The sequence below is a fragment of the Globicephala melas genome, chromosome 12, assembly GCF_963455315.2.
Source record: "Globicephala melas chromosome 12, mGloMel1.2, whole genome shotgun sequence".
Taxonomy (NCBI): domain Eukaryota; kingdom Metazoa; phylum Chordata; class Mammalia; order Artiodactyla; family Delphinidae; genus Globicephala; species Globicephala melas.
Window position 1 is genome coordinate 44059294 of NC_083325.1, and position 25156 is coordinate 44084449.

Consider the following 25156-nt stretch of genomic DNA (forward strand, 5'->3'; position numbering starts at 1 on the left):
AAATAAATGTCCCTGGGAATCTCCCCCCCAAAAAAAAATCCTGAGAAGGGAACTTGGGTGTTAATCAATTGCGAGACCTATTGATTGGAGGAAGCCTCCTGCTTTTCAGTTCTAAACGTAGTTGAAACCCAGTGTTTAGTCATTTCATTAGATATTTCTTCTGGATCTTGGTTTAGTAGTGCAACACTGTGTGTGTGTATGTACGTGTGTATGTTGTAGAAAATTTAGAAGGTCTGTGGAAGAATAAAACCATCGCTTCACAGAGTGGTTTTGGTGTGTATTTCTAACAGTGTGTGTATGTGTTGGGGTTACGTATGGTACATTTTGTTCCATAATCATTTTTCTCACACTAAATGGGGAAATACCTTTCATTTAGAAATATTCTACATTGTTTTAATGGGTGTAGTATTCTAAGTATGTACTGTTAATCCCTTATAGTTAAATATTCAAGTTATTCCTAAATTTTTTGCAAACATGAAGAAAGCTAAAATGAATATAATTGAATATAAATTATTGCTCTTATTCATAATTATTTCCAAATTGCTGGGTTGTAGTATTTAGGCTTTTGGTTCATGTTGCAGAACTTCCCTTCAGAAAGATACAAATTATTTTGAGTAATGTATAGGAGTGTCTGTCCTGAAACCTTGGCCAAGATTAAGTACTACATACGCATTTCTGATGGTTTTAACTCTTTCTAAGGTAGCTGTTTTGTCAGTTTTAAGTAAATTACTTGATGAGAACCAGATTTAAATTGAAAAAGTAAATTGGTAATTTTTTTCTCCTATATATGGTTTAAAGTTTTGCATGGATAAGTAGTGGGAGCAATGGAAATATCTTCTCAGTTTTCTTTATTTACCCAAATCCGGGTACTCTTAATTCCTTGTCAGAACTTCTAACTGGTTTTTCCACTAAATCCTATATGTTAAGCCAAATTAATCTTCCTAAAGTATGGCTCTAATCATAGCACTTAAGGGGTTTTCCTTTACTTTTCAAATTAAGTTCATACTATCCTGGACTTTTAAGAGGCATTCCATGGTCTAATCCTAGCCTTTATAATCCCATCTCCCATTACTCTGTCTCCAGCCACATTGAAGGACTTGTTTCCTAAACATGCCTGTTCTTTGCATTTGCTTGTGTTTTTCTCTCTGTCTAAAATCCCCCTTCCCATTTCATTTTGCCCAAGTCTTGTCAAAAGCCCAATCCTTCCTGAAGTATTCACCTTCCAGGTGGAGGGAATCCAGTATTCCTCAGAACTCCTATCTCTTGCTTTTCGTTTTGTGCCTTCTGTTACAGTTATATATCTATATCTATATATATTACAGTTATATATAACTAATATATATGTATATAATACATGTAATATATATGTAATTAAAAATATATATTTTATATATATATATATAAATAAATATTGGCTTTTTTTTCTAGTCTGTAAATTCCTTGAAGGCAGCAAAAGAAACAGTGGTGGCCTTATCACTGGGTCTCCTCATTGACTCCACACAGCTTTTCAACAAAGTGACAGGATGAGAACTTTGATGTTCAGCCAGGTTTATTCCTGGCCTGAGCCTTATACATCCATTCTTGGGAATTTTTTTAAATGGTTTTTCAAATGGGAGAAATAAAAGGGATCCTCTACCTTACCCCTTTTTTAAAGGAGCAATTAATTAAGCAACTTCTGTAAATCCAGGATTTTTAGATCATACCCACAGGCAAGACATCTTAATAGTCACTTATTCTTGTTTTATGGGTAAGGAAACCAAGAAAACTAAAGAGATTAAATTATTTGTTCAGGACTAGACAGCTAGTGGCATAGGGTCATTATCATGGATAATGCTCATTTATGTTACTGGATGTGTATTTATGTGTATGTAATGTATATGTTTAAATTTGCCTCATTGCTTTCAAACTTTTTAATCCAATCACCTTTTAGGCATTTATGTAAGGTATTGCTAGACACTAAAATACTGTTTGTCTCTCCTCAATACCACGATCTTATATTTATTCTAGGTAGCTCAAAGCAATTTAAGATTAAAAAATTATTAAATGTTAATGATACTTCTGTAAGTCTATTGTTAAGAGTTGGCAATTGAGACAGATTTAGGAATTACTACTCTCAGATTACCCAAAATTCTGATTTTCCATAAGAATAGCTGTTGCTAGTGTATAGTTGTTGTATATACTCATTTGTGTATTTTTTTCCACTTAAATAATCTAAAATTAAAATAGATTATCCTGGTCAGTGATGTGAATACTTTACCTTATTTCATTTTCTGTACTATTAGCTATTTATTCATTGAGCATTTATACTGAGTGTGTGCCATAGGTGTGTAAGGTTATAGAAGTATAACTATAACTAGTTTACCTACTAGTGAAGTTGATTCTTTTTTTAAACTAGTAATTTGCTCAGACTTTTCCCCCTATTCCAGTTTATTAAGCTTTTCAGGTTTATAGAGTTATGGAACAGTATGTTTTCCATTTAGTTTTTATTAGTAGAAAACAGGATTTTGGCAGCAATTTCCTATTTCTAAGGTTTGGTGCCTATTTCTTGTAATGTGTGTATGCCAACAAGAAGTAAAGTTGGAAGTGGGAAGTTAGAATTATTTTCTGCTGTATTTTTTGTCATCTTCTAATAAAGCTGGAAATGGAATGTGGGATTAAAGGAAGTGTTGAAAACAACATGAACTAATTAATTAAATAAATTGTTGTGGTGGTTATTGAACCTCACTGTTTTCAGTCTCAGAGAAATTTGGATTTTCCTAAGAAGGCAGCAACAATCATAGGTAGTTTTACCTTCCTTCAGTATATTAAGACATTTTCTACTTGAGGATACTTAATATAAGAGAAACAAGCACTTAAAGTAAGCTCAAATTTCATGGCAAATAACGGAGGGAAAAAGATTTGGTTAAGACTTGAAACAAAACCAACAGTTATGAAAATAAGTTTTAGTTTATTTTTAACAAAGTTTAGGTTGTAATCACAGCTGTGCATAAGTCTTAGAATGAACAGAGATGAATCAAGCTTTTGGGCTTTTTGGTGTGTATTTTTTACTAGAAAATTGTTTGGTAGCACAACATGATATTTTTGTGGTTGAATTTTCACAGTGGATCACATGTAATGCCCTTTTACAAAAATGTTCAAGGGTTTTAATGACTTTCCTCGTGGCTTCTCTTAATCTTTTGAAGTCAGATATTCTGTTTTGAAGTGCCTATTGGACTGTCAATCTCTTTTGGAGTAATTCTCCAACATCACTCAAAACATTAACCGTACAAAATGCTACATTATTAGGAAGATCTGCAGTTTTGTGTTGTGGTTGATTTGTGTTGTCTTATCTATTAATATCTATCTAGCTATAGCTATTTATAGTTTTAATTTATTTTTTTCAGAGAGAGGGACAATTTAGATGGCTTCTAGGAACTACAATTTGCAATTTGAACAGAACATGATTTACTCCTATTACTGAATCTATGTTACTGGAATTTACTGGTCTGTGTATATAACTCTGCTCATGGTGTTAGTTAATTACTTCTCTCTTTAAATTGGGGTTGAAACACTATTTGGAATCCTCAAGTAGGGTAAAAAGCAAACTTGAGTACTGATAAATTCCTTTAAATACAAAATATGTGGTATGATGTAAAGAGTGAGACCTTCACAGTCAGACCTGAATTTCAATCAGTAACCCTGCACAATTTATTTAATAATACTTCTGAGCCTCGATTGCCTTATGTATAAAGTGCAGATAATAAACACTTTATAGAGTTGTTGTGATTAGTGATAATGTATATAAAGTACTTGCACAGTTCCTTGCTCAGAATAGGGGATTACTAAATTTTTATAGAAAGGGCAAATATAGAATTTATACTAGTTTTATGTAAAATATTTCTTCCTTAGATGTGTGGTTGTTGAAATGGACAACATACTGTAAAGTTGTCAGAAGTAAGACAGGGAAGCTTTAGTGATGAAAAAGACAAGGACCTGAAATTGTATCTTTTAAAAACTCTAGCTACAGGATGAGGAGAGATGGCCAAGGGAGATGCTGGTTTGCCAAGTATTTGGTTGAGATACTTTGTAGCAATACTAGGTATCCTTCAACCTGAAACTTGCTAACTGAAACCAAGTTAGCAGTGCTTTCAGAGAAAGTTGAACTCACCTTTTAAATAATCAGAGCTTAATTAAGCATCGTATTTAATATTTGATTGCCCTGCCTGACTGTATCTCTTCAGACATTACTTTTATTTAGTGTGTTTAATTCATCAAGCATTTCCATGTGTGAAATCTCCATTCATTTTCAACTAACTTGTTAGGTGGCTATCATTTTTCTAATTTTACATGATGGTAACTAGAAGGAAGAAATAGGACTCAAGCTCCTCTTACCGTGTTTGCTGAAAGAGTTAAGCTCCCACTCTGCACAGATATTTTTGTGGACCACCACCTGTCATTTTTTAGCCAAGTGAATGGTTATTATATGGAGATAAAATGCTTACTATGCGGTAATAAATGATCAACTCTGAATTCTAGTCACTTTTCCTGGCAATTGGGAAGAATTTGATTTAAGGATTGTGATTTCTAATAAATACATAATTATTTATTAATATAAAGACCATGGTTGTGAAAAATAACAACTGAAAATTTAGTATCATTCTAATATTCATATGTTTATTTATTAACTTCCTTTTTAACTGCCTTTCTCCCTTTCTCATTCTTCATCTGACTTTATTAAAGAGAACTTAATATTTGCTTTTGCTTAGGAAGTAGGCATTTTACTGCTAGCTGTTCCTTGTTCTCCCAGTATTTTGGGGACCACCTAGTTCAATGTTTTTTTCCACCCAGACAAAAGATTTAAAAATTGAAACCTGACTTCAGGCTGTTCAAGGAAGAGCTACAGTAAGAATTTGATTTGAGGCAAAATGTAATTGGATGGCTCCTGCATGTAAGGCTGGCACTATTTTTAGCTATGACAGATGACAGTTAATGATTACCAGATGTAGGCAACTCGTCTTACTCTGCATTGGGCCAGAAGTGTTTCTTTTGAATAAGAGATGATAGTGTACTGAATTATTTTAAATGAAAATTTTAGTTTGATAAATTGCTACTGCTTAAAGCACTATCAAAATAAAGATTTTTCACATTTTCATTTGGAAAACAAAAGTGGGGAAGCACTGCAGGGAATAAATCACTTTTTTTTAAGTGACAAAAATTTGTTTAAATTGATCAAAGTTATTTTAGTAATACACAAGCATCCTCCATTGTTATAAGAGGAAAAAGCACTGTTAGATTAATTTCAGATCTTTAAAAGGATATTTCATGAACATTTTATTTAAGAATAAAGTTTACATCACAGTAGGTTGCCTTGCATGATTAACACTCCATTCTGCAGTGCAGAAGGAAACTTCAGGAATCATGAAGGTTTAAATTTTCCTTTACAAGCCCTTTGTCTTAATTTTGGTTTCTCACGGATAAAGAGGCCATTGAACTCTTCCTTCATAAACAAAACTAATAAAGTGATTACAGAGGAATCCAAAATTAGCATTTTAGTGACCCTATAGTTCTTATTTAAAGATGTCCTTTATTTTAATTTGAAAATATTACAGTCTTTAATTATTCTTAGGAATAGAAACATTTTAATCTGATCACTATTCAGACAGTGCAGCAAATATTAATGAAGCAGGTAATGAGAATATAAAGATGAAATGCATTTAAGCAGCCCTTCAGGGTCTAGTAAGGAGAGACAAGCCTGTAAAACAATATTTACTGTTTTATAAATTATCTGAAAGCATTGCTATTTGTTACTTAATAAGTGTGGATATCTGATGGTAGTTTAAATAAAACAAATGTTAAATCCAAAGCACAGAAACATTTTTTGAATAATTAGGATTAGTGCATGCTTTAAACTGGCATTAAGTGTGCATTCATTGTAATCAATTAGTAATATTTATTGAAGGTTTAGTTGGTTCAGGCTTTGTGCTTAGCTCTGGAGATGTGGTAGGTAGTAAGATAAAATGCTGTCTTCTGGGGCTTACAACCTAGCAGAGAAACATGTTTAAAATGAGTTTGTTTTTTTTTTAATTAAGTGTACATACAGCTCATTGACTTAGTATACTTATGGAATTGTGCAGCCATCACCATCATTTAATTTCAGAACATTTTCATTCCCCCCCCCCCAAAAAAAACCTTAAACCCATCATCAGTCACTCGCCATCTCTCCTCCTCCCAGTTACTGGCAACCACAAATCTACTTTCTGCCTCTCTAGAACTGCCTATTCTAGACACTTCATGTAAACAGAACCATACGACTGTGTAACCTTTTGTGTTTGCCTTCTTTAACTTAGCATAATATTTTCAAGCCTCATCCATGCTGTAGCATGTTATCAGCACTTCATTCCTTTTTATTGCCCAATAATATTCCATTGTATGAATATTTTGTTTATTCATTAGTTGATGGACATTTGGGCTGTTTCCACTTTGGGTTATTATGAATAATGCTGCTGTGAACATTTGTGTACATAGATTTTTTTCTAGTCTTTTGGGTGGAAATTCCTAGGTGTGGAATTGCTGGGTCATACGGTAACTCTCTGTTTAACTTTCTGAGGAATTGCCGAACAGTTTTTCACAGTGGCTGAATTTTACATTCCCATCAGCAATGTAAGAGGATTCCAATCATCATCACTCTTGCCAACATTTGTCATTGTCCATCTTTTTTACTTTAGCCATCCTAGTGTGTCTGAAGTGGTATCTGATTGTGGTTTTGGTTTGCATTTCTCTGATGACTAATGATGTTGAGCATCTTTTCATTGCTTACTGGCAATTTGTATGTATTCTTTGGAGAAATTAATATTCAAATCCTTTGCCCATTTTTAATTGGTTTGTCTTTTTATTGTTGAGTTGTAAGAAGTTTTTTTAATATATTCTGAATACAAGTCTTTTATCAGATATTTAATTTGTAAATATTTTCTCCCATTCTGTGGTTGAATTTTCACCTTGATAGTGTCCTTTAAAGCACAAAAGTTTTTAATTTATTGAGGTCAATTTATCTGTTTTTTTTTTAAACTGCTTCTGCTGTTGGTGACATATCTAAGAAACCATTGCCTAATCCAAAATCATGAAGATTTATACCTATTTTTTTCTTCTAAGTTTTGTACTTTAAACTCATTGGGTCTTTAATCCATTTTAAGTTAATTTTTGTATATGGTGTAATGTATGGGTGCAACTTCAGTCTTTTGCAGTTAGATATCCAGTTGTCCCAGCACCATTTGTTGAAAAAACTATTCTTTTCCCCTTTGAATGTCTTGGCATCCTTGTCAAAATCAGTTGACCATAATGTAAATGTAATTTCTGGACTCTTCATTTTATTCCATAATCTGTCCATCCTTCTGCAGCTACCAAACTGATAACTGTAGCTTTGTTGGAAGTTTTGAAAAGGGGAAGTGTGAATTCTCCAACTTTGTTGTTTTTTACAATTGTTTTTGGCTATTCTGGATCTCTTGCATTTCTATAGGAATTCTGCAACTGGTATGTCAGTTTTGGCTAAAAGGCAGCTAGGATTTGGTAGAGATTGCTCTGTAGATCAATTACCATTTTAATAATAGTGCCTTTTAATCTATAAACATGGGATGTCTTTCCATTTATTCGTCTTCTTTAATTTCTTTCAACAATACTTTGTAGTTTTCAGTTTCTGATACTTTGTAGTTTTCAGTTTCTGAGCCTTTCACTCTTTTTAAACTCTTTTTGATGCTATTGTAAATGGAATTATTTTCTTAATCCATTTTCAGATCGTTTGTTGCTAGTATAGAAATACAATTGATTTTTGTATATTGATTTTTTTTTTTTTTAATCCTGCAACCTTTCTGGACTTGTTCATTAGTTCTAGTAGTTTTTTGGTGGATTCCTTAGGATTTTCCACCTACAACATCATGTTATTTGCAAATAGAGATTGTTGCATTTCTTCCTTTACAATCTGCATATCTTTTATTTTTTTTTCTTGACTAATTGCCCTGCCTCCATACCCCCCCAGGACAGTGTTGAATAGAAGTTGAAAGAGGGGATATCCTAGCCTAGTTCTTGGCCTTAGTGGGTGGGGACGCTTTCAGTCTTTCACCATTAAGTATGATGTTAGCTGTGGGTTTTTTGTAGATAACCTTTATCAGCTTGAGGACATTCCTTCCATTCCTATTCCTAGTTTGTCAGGTGTTTTTATAATGAAAGGGTCTTGGATTTTGTCAGATGCTTCTTCTGTGTCTAGTTGTGATGATCATGTGGGGTTTCGTCCTTGATTCTTTTAATATGGTGTATTATTGATTGGTTTCATATGTTGAACCAACCTCGTATCCCTGTGATAAATACCACTTGGCCATGGTGTATAATCCTTTTTATGTGTTGCTAGATTCAGATTGCTAGTACTTTGTTGAGGATTATTTTGTCTGTATTCATAAGGAATCTCGGTCTGTAGTTTTCTTTTCTTGTGATGTGTCTGCCTGATTTTGGTATCAGGATTGAGCAAACATCTAAATTAACTAATGGATATAAATTTCTTGATGGATATTAGAAGCAATAGTGTTTCAATATATTTCTCAGAAAGGGTTTTAATAAAACTTTATGACTCCCTCCATTGAGAATCAACAATCCTGGATAAACGTAATCTTCCAAAGTTTTTTCATTTAAACCAATTTAAATAATCTGAGACCTGAAATATTTGTGAGTGTCAATTAAGGTGGCTAGAAACTAATATTTTTTCATCCGTACAGCTTCACTAACAATTTCTTAAATTCCTTTACAAAAAAGGATTGAAATCCTTCTATACTTTGCACAATGACTGTGATAACAGTATAGATTGCCTCTCAGACCTTCCTATTCTAGGAAATATTACTTTTGTCTTACGTGTGCCTATCAGTACCTAGTTGTCCTGTCTCTCTTGACTCTTTTTCCCTTTGTTCCTCCTCTGTGCTTTAAGGCTCCACCAGGGCATCCCTGGGGCTTATTTCCACAAGACTCTCATGGTATCTGCTTTGAGAACTCTTGTATAACTATTTACGTATTTTCATGCAATATGTATCGACTTGCATACCAGATTTTCAGAGCTCTTCCAATTATTGAAAAGATCTCATTTCTAGGAACCATTTAATAGGTGGAAAGGAAGCAGTAGGTTATGGTTTACTGTACTTTCATGCAGTTAGGTTTATATTAGGCTGCAGTCACTGAATACTGCTGGATCATATACATGACTATTCCCATGTCATCAACTTTGGGGAAATTGACTTTATTATACCCAAAGCACCAGAATTTTAACTATCAGCTGTATGTACATATTAAGCTAGTAGGGAGGGTATTCTCTGCCCAATAGGAAAGCCTACTGGGAAAACCACACTCTTAATCAGATTCATATGGTTCTTAAAAGATGCTTTCAACAGCTTGATTAATTATAGTTTTCTACTATGGAAACATACAGGTCAAGAATATTGGAATAGAGCTCTTTTTTCCTTTTTGGATTTAACTGTAGGTGAAGTATATATATTAAAATTTACAAGTTCCTTATCAATTAACCTATCTTGTTAATTTTACTTTCTTCTTGGCCTTTATGATTCATCTCACATGTAATAATTATCTGCTTATACTCTGCCTATTCATTATATGTGCAAATGTGTAACATTTTGAAGGACTTTAATGTGCTGGGCCTTTAATTTGGCATCATACATGAGTGTGAGCTTTATCAATAGGAAGCCTGTGTTAAAAATTCATGTTGTACCACTTATTAATTAAATCATTTGGGTCCAGTCATATAAGAGCTGGCTCTCACTTTCTTGTCTGAAAGCCTGCCTCATAGGGTTTTAAAAATTGAAAGAGGTAATGTCTACAGACAGTATTTGGTATAATTTAAGTGCCCAGTAAATGTTGACTCAGGAAATAAAGGGATATGTGGAGACTGTAGATCAGCAACCTGGAAAACATTTCTCAGGCCTAAAAAGTGTATAGCTTTTCAGTCTTTTTTTGGCACCTCTCATACTGTTGTCATAGTGACATAGTTCATGATCGCTTGAAAAATTATAGGAATATGAATTTGTTGTTCTCCTAAAGCTTTAATAATGTTTGACCAAAAAAGAAAGAGTTTCTAGGAAGGTGCATTTCAAAAACACTGATATAAATAAAAATATTTAAGCCTGTCTCCCCCCAGTAAATCTAGATCGAGAAAGGAAGCAGATATTTTAAAATTTTATTTGGCACAGATAATACAGCATTAAATCTCACTAATTTGGACGCACTGACTAGGAATTTGAATGCAAGATTGATATGTATCTTTGTACTAACTGTGAATCATGTTAGTTTCTGTGAGTCTAGAGGAAGTAGAGCCTCATCCAAAGTTATACAATGCAGAGCCAGTACTAGAATGTGGGTCTCTTGAGTCCCAGTCACTGATATTTCCTTGCACCATAGCCATCTACATAGAAATCATAGACTACTTATAAATAATTCTTATCTAGTCATTGAAACTGTTCAAACAGTAACTCTATTTTATTAGGTAATTTGGTTAGACGTTAATATATGTTGTATATACCTCTAAGCCTAAGTCATTTATTTCATAATCAGGTTTTACTGACTAGTTTTCTTTTTAGCACCTTTATTGGAGTATAATTGCTTTACAATGGTGTGTTAGTTTCTGCTGTATAACAAAGTGAACCAGCTATACGTATACATATATCCCCATATCCTCTCCCTCTTGCGTCTCCATCCCACCCCTCTAGGTGGACAGAAAGCACGGAGCTGATCTCCCTGTGCTATGCAGCTCCTTCCCACTAGCTATCTATTTTACATTTGGTAGTATATATGTCCATGCCACTCTCTCACTTTGTCCCAGCTTACCCTTCCCCCTCCCCATGTTCTCCAGTCCATTCTCTACGTCCGCTTCTTTATTCCTGTACTGACTAGTTTTTAATGATGGTAAGGAATAGTGAGGCTATCTGCATTTATTTTTTATCACTAATAGTGATTTTGAAGGTTAATAAATGTTTTGGAGCACTTTGAGGACCAGACATTTTTACAAAGGAGGGTTTTTTTCATATAAAACCAGGTTTGGGGTGTACCTTACTTGCTTATTCTTCTAGGTTGTCAACTTTTAGGTGCCCTATAATAGTGAAAACTTAGATGTTTTAAAATCCTTTTCCATGTGGTTTATAAAGTAACATGTTTGTGACATAACACAGCAATACAGTTTATTTAAAGTTACTCATAGGTTGACATTTTGTTTTCTTTTTCTCTGTATATTTATTTTTATTTATTTATTTATTTTTTTGCGGTACGCGGGCCTCTCACTGTTGTGGCCTCTCCCGTTGCGGAGCACAGGCTCCGGACGCGCAGGCTCAGCGGCCATGGCTCACGGGCCCAGCTGCTCCGCGGCGTGTGGGATCTTCCCGCACCGGGCACGAACCCGCGTCCCCTGCGGCAGGCGGACTCTCAACCACAGCGCCACCAGGGAAGCCCTCGGTTGAGTTTTTTGAACAGTATCAGCTCATTGAGTGTTTGCTGAATGTCAGAAAACTATTAGCATCGCTGTTATTTCTTTATTCAGTGTTTATTATTCATAGTGTAGATACACTATTTCAAGTTCTGGTCCTGTCGCAGTTGTGTTAGTATCTTGGTACAGTAGTAGAAACTAGTTGAATCGAACAAAACTGATGCAGATGTTTTCAGCAGAGTTGGAGCGAACTTGAAATAGGGAAAACTTTAATAAATAGTTGAAATCAGAGTTTGAAAACAAAGCCATAAATCATATATAGGATGTTAAATTAATAGCATTCAAATCAAATCCTGTTTAGGAGAATGGAATAAATGTTCCCTAAACATAATAAATGTTGTTGAATCCCTGCTATGTGCGACACACTGTGATGGGCATTTAAAATATCTTAATCAGTATTCAAATGATATTTAGTAATGGGAATTTAGGGCTTCATAATAATATCTAACATTTTACAGTTCACATGCATAATTTTTCCCACAAAAGTACCCTTAACAGGGGTACCGTTAAAGTCAAATACCTTCGAGGACCTGGGGATCAAGACCAAAGCAGCCCCCAGAAATGTGATTTTTCTTTGTCACCTCCTTCATCTTAAAAATGAACAACTATTTAAAATTGTACTCGAGAGTATATCCATATTTATTTTACTGTAAGATTGCTCCCCCCACCCTAACTGTCCACAGTCCAGAAGGAGGTGAATTATGTTTAGCCTGTGAATTCAAGAGCCCCTTGGCACACTGCAGAATTCTCCTTGGGTTGTACATAACCTGATCTTGAAACCACAGGTCTCTGGTTATTTGATCCCCACAGTGGCCTGTGTCCATGGGCCAAGAGCAGACTTGTTAGGTTAAGCTTTGTCTGATTCCTTACTATTAATAAACGTTATATAACACTGCAACACATTTTTTCTTTGATACCTAAAGTTTTATGGCATTGCATGTACCTCCTCCTAGAGGGAGATAGCTTTTTAGGTAATCTAAAAAGGCTGTCTCCCTCTGTTATTTGCTTTGCAGGAAATTTTTGTTTAATGATAGCCAAGTTAGGTTACAATTTTGTTAAGTTTCTCAGAGATCTTTTAAAAGCAGAGCTGTGAAACTCATCTGTGTAGTTTTTAGTAAAGTTTTAGTTTCTTGGCATGTTTTTTTTTGAATTAGTGATTTTTCTGCAGATAAATATATTTTTGTGTCACTGAAATATCTTATTTTAGTGAGTGCATAAGATACTTTTTTTGTTATTTGAATATATCATGCATTTTGTGAAGATAAAAACCCTCAAGATGATTTTTAAGAAGCCTCTTGTTTTAGATTAGGTGTCCTGCTATGTTGGGCTTGAGAGATTTAATAATCTTGTAGAGCCAGGATGACTTGGACATGTAGGAAATAGATTTGAATGAGAAATATTTTATGGTAAGTGGAAATCAATATAAGGTGTTATGCTAATATACAGCTTAGGGTGGGTTTAAAATTTAGCTTATAAAGTTAATCTTTAGTATTTTAGGTTTTGGTTTATCTAGAGGCCTTTTTACTTTTGTGGGTGGAGTAAATATAAACGTGCCAAATACAAATGGGTAAAGTAATGTTCTAATTTCAGATTTCTTCTTTTTAAATTTTTAGTTGTTGACCTTCTCTATTGGAGAGACATTAAGAAGACTGGAGTGGTGTTTGGTGCCAGCTTATTCCTGCTGCTTTCATTGACGGTATTCAGCATTGTGAGTGTAACGGCCTACATTGCCTTGGCCCTGCTCTCTGTGACTATCAGCTTTAGGATATATAAGGGTGTGATCCAGGCTATCCAGAAATCTGATGAAGGCCACCCATTCAGGTGAGATGTTTGGAAAACAAGGCACACAGTTGGCAGCACTATAAACAAGAGTAGTATTGAGACTTCACTCTGCTATCTGTAGAGTTACAGGCATGCATTTTTTACTGCTAAAAGATAATTGCAAATGTTTGCTGAAAACCTATACCAAAAGCATCTGCATTTGAGATTTCCTAACAGTCATTTCATAGGCTCATGATGGAAAAGACTGGGTTTATGTATCATTCGCCTAACTCTACTACTTGTTAGTAATATTTATTTATTAGAAGTAGGTATTGGTTACCTAATTTTACTTGTATGGAAGCTGTATCTTTTTAACATGTTTGGGATTGGTGAGAGTTATATTTTCTTTATTGCTTACTTTTTATGCTATCTGATATTAGAAATACCTTTCTTTCCAATAGTATGTTAATATTTTTGTTATGCTTCCTCATCATGTCTATGTCTTTTCTTACCATTCCTTCTCTGTCTAGTTTCTTCTTTTCCTTCCCTAAGGCATTACTTTTGTATTATCCTTTGGATAGCTCCTTTATTTCAGCATCTCCTTGCCTCTAAACCGTCATCTTCTTACCTTATTTTGACAAGTAGCATTATCTCTGCAATTGCTAATGGGGTGGATGCACCTCAGCTTTGGATCTTCTGACCTCACTTCATACTCATCACGTTCCCCACCCTCACCTCCCTTTAAAAATTGAGATAAGTCTAATTCACATACTATAAAATTCAGTGGTTTTCAGTATATTCACTGAATTGTACAACTGTCACCATCTCATTCCAGACATTTTCATCACACCCAAAAGACACTCTGCATCAGTACCTCTCACAGCAACTCCCCACCCAGCCCCCCACAGCCACGAATTCATCATGTCTTTAAATGAGTCTTTTATCTCAGACTTGTCAATTTCTATCAGTTAACACCACTATTATCCTAATTTCAGGCTCCCGGTTTTCACGCAACTATGAGAATAGATACTACTCCATTTTACAGATGGGGAAACAAACTTTGAATTCAGTAACTTGAAATTGCAACTTCAAAATAGCAGAGTTATATCATGCCACAAATCGTAAAGGAATATGATTTTTAATTAGTTACACTGAAATATGTAAAAACATTGTCAAGCGAACAATTCTAAATTATCTATAAATTTTACATATTGTTTGATTTTTTAAAGAAGACTTTTAGAAGAAACTAGTGATTTCTTTATTTCCTTAGAAACACTGTCCTTAGCTCAAAGGCCTTTTATGGTTATTATAAAGTAAATTCAGCCAACATGCCAATTTAATAAGCCTTTTGGACAGTTTTCCAAGTTCTCCAGTCACAGTAAAGTTAATATCATACAGTTCTTATGTAATAACCTGTGGTCATTGGAAAATAGTGACGACTGTGCTGGCATTGCATTAGTATCACATAAATGCCAGTTGAATGAATGTAAAGATCCACAGGGTGCCATTGATGGAGAGTGCTGCCTTTGTGGCCTGCTGGCCAGGCATCCTGTCTTCAGCAAGAACAAAAGCAGTGGTACAAAGAAGCAGAATACCAGCTAAAGTCGTATCAGCCACTTTTCTAGATTTCTTAAAGCTGCATAAATAAATTTTTGCTGATTTAAGGGTAGGTGTGAATGTTTGACCATTTTTAACTTGATAATAATAACTTGCTATTTGTTGGCTAATAAATAACAAGTGTCCTATGCTAGACATTTGTACTAATGAAGATATATTCCTAGTCCTTGACAGTTTATACTTTAGTAGAAAAAAATATACAAGTATACACATGTTTATATTTCAGGGCTGGATATGGTAATTACTGTAAGAATAATACAAAAGAAAGCATTGTTAGAGTTACATAGTAGGGTTGGGAGAGGCATCGTGTATGGATGGAATTTGAGATGGTGCTGACTGACGGTGTGCTATCTCCAGAGGTGAGAGGAGAGCACTGTGGATTGGGAAAACAGTGTGAGCAATAAAACTTCACATTAAGATGAAAAATGTTTGGTGAATGGCTCAAGTTTGAGCTACAACATTGTAGTGAGAAATAAGGTTGGAAGGATTTAGGAGGGCTGTGGTAGAAAAGTTGGAACCATAGAATCATAGAATGTTTGAGTCTGAATGGATTCAGGAAGTCTGTTTTTTAATTTTGTAGAGTTGGAACCATGACCTAAAGAAGTTCAATGCCTTTTGCAAGGTTACATAGCTAGGTGGTAGCATGCCTCCTAATTCCCACCTGAGTTCAACCTAAATAGCACTATCTAGTATAGCTCAAATAAAACGAATCTGGCATTGGCTGAAGGAGTGAATCAGAAGATAGATTAGAGACTGGTTTGGACACTGATAGACTATTCCAGTTTTTAAATAATGAGCACTTAAACTATAGTGATGGCATAGCGAATGTAAACGAGGAGGCACAGGGCTTCCCTGGTGGCGCAGTGGTTGAGAGTCTGCCTGCCGATGCAGAGGACGCGGGTTTGTGCCCCAGTCCAGGAAGATCCCACATGCCGTGGAGCGGCTGGGCCCGTGAGCCATGGCTGCTGAGCCTGTGCATTTGGGGCATATTTCAGGGTTAAAACTATGAGACAAGGAGTTATCAAAGAGGACTGTAATTTCCAGTGTAACTAGGGTCCACGGATATGGGGAGTTTTTGAGGAGGGACTGGGTAAAGAGTTGCTTCCAATAGATAAGAGAGAATCCTTAGCACTTCTGATTGCTCTAAGATAAATGGCTTCTTTGAAACAGTAACTAATGAAACAATTCTTTGCATTCCTGCCTACTTGACTTTTTCCCCCCATTACAGTTGTCTTCTTAAATTTTAACAATTCCAGCTGTACTCAGTATAGATTGGGGCATCTAAATGGACAGGAACTATTGTCTTTCACTGAGATTGACTTTTGGCAGCCATTTCACAATTGGGGGCTTGGCTTATTGGATAGTTTCCCCTAAAGATTAGGCTGAGAGAGTATAGTATTTGGAAATGAGTAGAAGTTTTGTTAGGAACAAAACTTTTTGATGGGATAACATTATGTCCTCCTGAAAAAACCAAATCCATAATAATCCATAATAATAACTACCATTTATTGAGTGCTTCTTCGTGCCTGATTGTGTTAAGCACATTACTCATTGAAATCTCAAGATAATCTCCATTGTATAAGTGAGGAAACTGAGGTTACAGGGATGACTAAATAACTTTCAAACATTACACAGCCAGGTAAGTGGTAGAGCTTAAGATTCAAGCTCAGATAGGTCTGGTTTCAAAGCGTCTGCTTTTTTTTCTATACCCGCGTTATCAATGAAATACCCCATGCTTGGTTTTTACATTGTGCTTAATTTGGAAAGAGTAGGCTTCCATAGTAAAATATTTTACTAATGTCCTCTTTTACAGATATATTATTGCTGATTGACAGACATCCAGGGAAAATCATCCAGTCAGTGACAGTTATGCTGTGTTTTGTTTTCTAGGGCGTATTTGGAATCTGAAGTTGCTATATCTGAGGAGTTGGTTCAGAAGTACAGTAATTCTGCTCTTGGCCATGTGAACTGCACGATAAAAGAACTCAGACGCCTCTTCTTAGTTGATGATTTAGTTGATTCTCTGAAGGTAAATTTACTTGCTTTCCATTTTTTGGCATACCCAGATTTTAATATCAGAGTTAAGAGAGTAAAATTCTATTTTCTATATTAAAGTAAATGATAAAGATGTAATGAAATCATTACTGTAAACTTGGGTTCCAAAATTCAGAATCTGATCAAATATTTAAGATGGAGGAAAGACAATTCCTTTTTAAAGAAAAATGTTATAAATTCATACTTTTAGAAATCATAAGGATTAAAAGTGAGAAGATAAAAGAGAGTTTTGGCTGTAAGAATAAAGATTATCTAATAGAGTTATTACCAGATATGATTTCATCTGCTTGACTTTGTTTTAGAGTCTAGCACTTAATTTCTTAGCTTGTGTGTGATTCATTCATACATATAAGCTATTTCATATTCTGTATACTTTCTTGGGATCTTTATTCTGGAAAAACTTTAATATTCTGAACACTTCGACTAATCACCAGTTGGTAAACTTTGGAATTTTCTTTAGTTTTTGGATCTTGCTACATAGCAGCTGTTAGAGTCTCACCTTGCAAGTAAGCTCCCCAAAGTTCAGACTGATTTAAAGCGAGCACTAAACTCGTCACGTAATGTGAACCCCAAGCACTGGGACTTTAGTGCTTTTCCTTTATGTGGAACCTGCCGTTTGTGTTGTGTGTATTATTGCCTGTGACTTAAGACGGACTTGTTTCCAATCTAAGCCTGGGTAGAAATGTACTGTGGTAGTAATTACCATAATTTCTCTTTCCCAATAGATATGTACAAGTTTGCAATTTACTGTGCAAACCAAGGATGTCATAGCAATTGGATGATTGGGTCTTTAGATTCGGTGAAACAATTTTTGAACTGGTCAGAATAGGTTTAAATGCTCAAAATGCTTTTGACAAATATCTTAGCCTTAATAGGCCAGTAAATAGACATTATTTTCAGCTGTGTGCTTCTCTCAGTTTATTAAGGCTTGGAACGTCCGTTACTAATAATATTAATGGTGAATAATTTAGTTAACTTTTATTATTATCTCTTGTGTAGATTGCTTGCATTTAGTGACTCATTCTGTAGTAGTGCTTTGAAATAATCTGATGTCAGTCTGTAAATTAAAATATCATAGTTATGTCATTTGGGATGTTTGATTAGTTTCAAAAGGGAACAAATAATATTTGGGAGTAAATCAAATAGAACCTTGTACACATGGGTCCTAGAAGAAACCAGCTCCTATTTATTGAAGTGGTATTCACAATATATAGCTTGAGTGCTCAGGTAGAACATGTTTGAAAAATTATTGAGGGGAAGGTACTAGTGCAGTTTAAGATGAAGGGTTGTGTGGGTAGGAGTTGATTGAGAAGAAACACTGTAAATAGTGATAACAGAGCTTCAAACAGCAAAGGGCCATCTCTGAATCTGGCAGTCAAAAATTGTTGGGGGGGCTGACTTCAAACAAAGGCATCATGAAACTTGATTGAGGAGTCACTGTTTTTATAGACTTAATAAAAACTGCAACAAAAATAAACTAAAAGTCATGTTTGCAGCGTATAGCAGTGAAGGTAGCTATGTATATCTAATTTAACATTTTTCTTGAGAGAAGAGGCATTCTTGAAGATACCTGTTTAAAAATAAAACAAATTGATCTGGGAATGATTCATTCATTGTATTCCAGTTTTTACAAATTACAATTTAAAATTTCCCCTTGTCTTTAATCAGTTGAAAACTTATTTGTACTTTCAGAGTTTATTGTCATCTATACACAGTCCTCTGTGTAGACAGTTATGTAGGTGTGGAAATATTTGCAAAGGCTAAGGAAGTGAGAAAATGTTAGAGGAAGACTGATTAAATACTTTAGAAAGCCTTTAAAATCTGATTTGCACAGGTATTTGAAAATAGAATATGAGGAAATTTTATTAATAAATTACATTTATGAGATAATTTCTTTTTGCTGTTAAATCTCATTTTAAAAATTTCTTTTGAAAATTACCTTGGGTTTTTGTGTGTTTTTTTTAAACAGTTGTGTTATTATGAGGAAGCTAGCATAAGTGAGAGAAACAACTTGGTATATTCTTGCCTTGAGTGATTTTGCTAATTTGAAAGTAACGGGAAATGGCACATAACGAGATAGGTTACTTTCTGGAATGCTTTATTTTTATGAGTTTTTCTTATATTTTTAAAACATTCTTTGTTTCTTAATATTGGGTAAAAAAAGAGCTGCATTAGAAGTGTAGTTTACTACTTTTTCTCCTTAAGGATTAGAAAAGAGAAAAATAAAACTTATTTTTTTATTAAGTTTAAACTGAGTTTTAAAAAACTTAGTTTTTTATTAAGTTTAAAACTTATTTTTTTAATAAGTTTTTTTTTTTTTTTTTGGTGGTACGCGGGCCTCTCACTGTTGTGGCCTCTGCCGTCGTGGAACGCAGGCTCAGCGGCCATGGCTCACGGGCCTAGCTGCTCTGAGGCATGTGGGATCTTCCCGGACTGGGGCACGAACCCGTATCCCCTGCATCGGCAGGTGGACTCTCAACCACTGTGCCACCAGGGAAGCCCTATTAAGTTTTTTTGAATGGTTTTCCCGAGTAGTGTTTTTGGCAAGCCCAGAGCTCAAGGAAAGCTGCTTGGTGACTTCTCCAGATGGCAATTCATTCAGGGCTCCAAATAAATAACAGTTGTTTCAACATATTAACACTTAGAATGAACTTTGCATTTAGGTCTCAAAATCTGTTGAGGCAAAGAATAAGGTAGGATGTTAGTCTTATTCTCCCAATGCAAAACCCTCATAATATACACGAAGGGTCTTCCTAGATAAACTTTGTGGTTCTTTTTGATTCTTCATGGGGGGACTTTTAAACCTTATGTCATTGTGTGTGAGTATTATAGATTTCATTTGTTTCTTCACTGAATTAAGGGTACTGTAGAAACACAGGATACTTGCTTAATATGTCTTAATTGGAAAAAGCTGAGAAAAAAACAACACTTGTCTCTTTTCAAAATGACTTAATAGTATTCTTTTTCTAGAGAGAGTTCCTTGAGCATTTGCCACTCTTATCCCCCATAGTTTTTGTTCGTATAGAGAGCATTTTTAAAAAGAAAATTATTTTCCCTCTAACTCTGCTACTTTTTGCCTTTTGGCTACAGCAGTTGGCAGGAGAATCATATTCTTCCTCCCTAAAGCAAGCAAAAATGGTTTTTGCAGTTCTTTTTTTTTTTCTTTCACTTTTTCAATGTAAAGGAAAAACCAATTTGCTCTGTTAAACTGATTTTATTTCCTTATATTCAGATTTTAAATTTGGAAAGTTTGCTAATAAATAGCCCCAGGCTCTCCAGTTTCCAGGTAAATTTGTGATCTTGTTAAATAACAGAGTTTTAAAAAAATTTATAGGATCCAGCTTTTGATTGGGATTACTTTTATCATATGGTTCATAGCTAGGAAAATGGAAACCACCCTGATTTCAAGAAAATGCAGTGGGAATTAGTCTCATTTATAAATCTTTTCTCATTTAGAAAATTGACATTGTATCAAGCTCTGTGGCTTTTTAAAAATAATAGCTTTTTAAAATTTGAAAGAGGTTTCTCTATAACTCACTGTCTTTATAAGTATTTCATGCCCTCAAATTTATATAATCTACATTGCGAGATTCTGGGTCATAATCACCGCTACTTCTATTTGAAACCTTCTTCCTCAGAAGTTAAAAAATATAGAGCCACTATTCTTACCATGTGAAATTTTTCTTCTCTTTGCTTATTATCATTTTTTTGGTGCTGTGAGAGAGAGGCTATTCTATACGTTATTCTAAAGAAATAACCAAACCCCAAGGTTCATCAGGCCTGTTGGAAAAGATTTGATGTGAGGTGGTGGTTCATCATTTGTGCCTGGTCTAGATCTCTTTTTGGTGGTTGACTTGGACAAATAAAAATAAGACATGTTCTGCAGATTTCTCCTTTTAAATTCTTGTGTACAGTTGACCCTTAAACAATTTGGGGATTAGGAACACTGACCCTCCTCACAGGTGAAAATCCATGTACAGTTTATAGTTGGCCCTCCATATCCCCGGTTCCTCCTCATCCAAGGCTCCTCTGAATCTGCGGTTCCTCTGGTATCCCTGGTTCCATATTCATGGATCCAGCCAACTGTGGATTGTGTAGTACTGTAGTATTTACTGTTGAGAAAAATATGCTGACAAGTGGACCTGTGGAGTTCAGACTCTTGTGTTCAAAGGTCAACTGTAATTGTTCCATTTGTTTTGCTTCTTTGCAGTCACCTGCAAGCTTCTAAATCCTAGAAAAGATTTCAACTGTCTATAGATTGAGCAACAATCCATTTCCCAAAAGATTAATTCTAGTCAAATATTATGGGCAAAATCACTGAAAAAATATTTCTAATTCCATTCAGTAGCATTTATTTCAAACATTAGTGTAAAATTTTACCACAGACAAATGTTTTGATCAATCCTCAGGATTTGTTTTAAAGTGGGTTTGTTATGTTGCATGCCAGACATAAGCTAAGGGGAGGAGAATGAATGGAAAGGGAAGTAAAGGAGGAGTGTTCTCTAGGAAAATTAAGCTGTGAAAGCTGTATATGTGTCCTTTTCTTGACAAGCCTAGTGTGTATCACTTTATTATTCTCTGAGAAGTCCAGAAGAGCCTGGATAACTTTCTTTAACCTAGTGATACTCGTCAACTGTGTTTAAATAACCCATTACCACCAGAAAACTAGTATAAGATAGTTGAACAAATTTAAACCACCTAGTTAAGGTTTAATTCCATTTCTGTGATTGACCTTCTGTTAAGCTGTCTTTGAAAGGGGCTCTTGTTTTAAAACAATGGTTCTCAGCCTTGGCTGCGCACTGGAACCACTGGGGAGCTATAAGATAATACTTGGGAAGGGGAAGGGCTGGGGGTCCCATCCCCTGAAATTGTGATTTAATTTTTCTAAGGACACTGGTTGGAGAACACTGTTTTTAAAAGTTATGTCTTTAAGCTGTAAACCCTAGGCTATAGTTTTCCCCCTACGCTTACTTCTGCATCCCTTTTATTATAAAAGAAAAGCATGTGACAGTCTCCACTGGGCTCAGCTTTGGGACTTCTTGAGTAAGGCTCAGCTTTATTAGGGGGGTTCTGCCTTTTGAAACCTCAAATCCCAAGAAAAAGTCTAATACTTTTATGTACCAGATACTAAGACTAGGTGTTTTCGGCAGAGGTTCTTATTTTTCCGTCATATGTCTTTGGGTGATAAAGACTGGATTCTTTATGACAGTAGTTCTGTGACTAGCAGTGAAAATATATGTTAAAATTACAAGAAAATTTTTAGCTATGGTTGTCTGATCATCCGGTAACCATAATGTTCCAGAATTCAGTCTGAAATCTGAAAGTGAGCAAAAAAGGCCTGAATTCCAGAAATAGCTGACCCAAAAGAACATTAAAATCTAGCCCTCGGGCTCCTAGGCATTAATCAACATACACATTTTGACAGTTTCCTTTCTGGTTTCTTTGGCCCACAGAAAAATTAGACAGGAAATGGGCTGGGGAAAATGTGATACTAATGAATGAGGCTGAAGATGTCAAAAGTCAAATGATTTTCAGTGTTTAAAACTTCAGAAAAAGTTTGAAAATGTCAGAATTGCTAAAGTAATTTCTGAAATTCTGTTAAACACCCTCCTCCCATTTTCCTTAAAAATGCCTCCCCACCCCACGGAGACATCATCTAATAAAAATATCTGCAGAGCTTTTCAATGAGATATGTATGTGATATGCACTTAAATTGAATTCCCTTTTCCCCTGGACAAAAGACAAACAAGACATGGCCCTTGCCCTCTTCTGCTAAGTACTTACTAGACCTCCATTGTACTTTGCCCCTCTTTCCTCCAGTCTCATTAGTGCCTAAAGAGAGACGAGCCTTTGACTTCCTCAGTTAATATGCATTGGCTGCAGTGTTGCCAAGAATTTGCCATAGAAGAGTACAGAATTTGTAGGTTTAAAGTGTTTATTGACCTTTTCCCTGCCTCTTTGTAATAGCATGTACATTCATGACCATTAATAAATGATTACTCTGTAAATGGTTTTACTATATAGCAGAGCAGAGATTCTGGAGTCAGATAAACCTGAGATCACTGTCACCTCTAGTCTGGCAACTTGCTTAATCTTTCTGTGTCTTGGTTTTCTCTTCTATGGGGATAATAACAGTATTTAACTTTTGGGGTTATGATGAGATTAACTGACCTAATGTATGTTCAAAAATTTGTTAGCTGCTGTTGTTATTGACAGTTTTAGTAATTGTGCGATTGCTAGATGCTGGTTCTTAACGCCTTTCTTTTCTGATGGTGTGTTCTCTGGAAACCCTTACCCAATATTTTCGTTTTGGGCCCCTGAAGTGTTAAATTTTCTCCAAACTTAGCTGCAACATTTAAAAATTCTGTGATAGCACATAAAAATGTGAATTTCTGGTCTCTCTCTTTAAATGGGAAAATTTGGCAACATTAGCCTGGAATACTTGCTCGGCAACAGTCTGTGGAGCTGGATTTTGTGTGTGCTCCTTGAGAGGGAGGATGCACATATCTGCCTCAGTCCGTACCAAGGCTCCCTCATGTGTTTATGTCACCTGCCTGGCCCCATAGACCTTTGAAGCCGCCCTCTGTTCCTCTCTTTGTGTCTGGATAGTCTGGCTTTTAGAAAGAGTGTCCTCCAAGAGGCAAGTCTAGTGATATTTGAGCCCCTTAGATCACCTAGGTGTGAGGTCTTGGGTTTCTTTGTGGCTTTGGAGTGCAGCCTTGTCGGTGACTTAATGACCAAATTAGGACTTATTTCTAGCTTGTGTGTTAGTTTCTGAATTTTGTTATGGTAAGGGTGTCTTTATTGCTAAAGCAATTTCTTCTAAAATGTAGAAGGTCGACTCTTCCGTGTCGACTTGTGGATGGTGATGGATGAAAATAGCTCTGTTACTCTATGGTAAACTTGCTCAAGTGCAGCAGTTATATTTAGCTTTTGCAATAGGAGTCTAAAACTATGTGAGAGGGAAAAGGCTTGCTAACTGGAGTCATGCTTCAAACCGTTCTATCAGTGGTTTCATAGTGGTTGCAAAGACCCAGGGCAGCATTTAATTTTTGATTTTCAATTGATGAGTGCTAAGAAGGCTTGATATTTGCTCACTTGAACATTAAATTCAGTGTAGGGGTAAGCAGAGTGTTGCTCTTTGTAGAACTGACAGTTGCTGCAGGAATCCAAAGTGTCTTCCTAACCTGCAGTAAATATAATTACTAGAGTCTGAATACTTTAATTACCGCTCAGTACCCAGCTCATAGTAGGCATTCAATCAGATTTTGTTGAGTGAATGAACACATGGACAAAGATATGCTTTAGATAAGGGTTAGCAAACTACTGTCTGACGGCCCATGGCCTGTTTTTGTACAGCCTGGGAGCTAGGAATAGTTTTTATGTTTTTAAAGGATAATATTTAAAGAATATGTGACAGAGATCCCTTGTGGCCCACAAAACCGAAAATGTTTATTATCTTACTGTCTTTCTTTACAGAAAAAGTTTGCTGATCCCTGCTTTAGATGATGGACGTGTGCTAACTCCTCTCTCCTCTCCTTCTTTTCATATATACTGTTATTGGTACCTAAATAGTTGTACATGGTGGCATCGTGGTGGTGTGTGTGACCTACTAAATTAAATATGGCAGAGAGATTGCCAGACACATGAAGGTTCTTAATAGGAAGCAAAGGAACTGCTCCTGCTGAATGTTTAATAAAATCTGGACTGACTTTGTGTTTATAAGTCTTCAAGAACTTCTCTGAACATGGCATTGAGTTTTTACTATATGATGTCGCCAAGAACTGGAAGAAAACTTTGAAATCCTCTTTTTCAACCATTCATGAGTAAACTAAAGTATGTAGAGGAAATAAAGGACTTCTCAAAATGAAATCACTTTTTGGAAACAAGGCCTTTCCCAAACTGCTGTATTTAATGATTAAAAAAAAAAAATCCCAGATTTTGAGACCAGATTACTAAAATAGGAGAGTTTAGTCAGTTCACTGCAGTCCCCAGTCCCCTGGAGGAGACAGTGAAATATGATATATGAGTGAAGTATTACCTCAACTTGGGCAAGTTACTACACTCTATTTTTTTAGTGTCTGCATCTCCTGTGGTAATGATAGCAGTGCCTACCTTATAAAGTTATTAGGAGGAATAAATGAGTTTGTAAAGCATTTAAAACAGTGCCTGGCACTAATATGGTAAGAACTGGATTAGTGTTTGCTAAATAAATAAAGAAGG

The 25156-nt window shown here is 35.3% G+C and overlaps 1 protein-coding gene across 3 annotated transcripts in view; it reads left to right on the forward strand.

Moving 5' to 3' along the window:
• RTN4 (reticulon 4) overlaps positions 1-25156 on the forward strand; it is a 64378-nt gene that overhangs the window by 36083 nt on the left and 3139 nt on the right. For all 3 annotated transcript variants that reach the window (XM_030877227.2, XM_030877225.2, XM_030877226.2), the window contains 2 exons: positions 13114-13321; positions 16769-16907. In XM_030877227.2, the coding sequence (XP_030733087.1) occupies positions 13114-13321; positions 16769-16907 (347 nt within the window). The remainder of the gene's footprint in view (positions 1-13113; positions 13322-16768; positions 16908-25156) is intronic.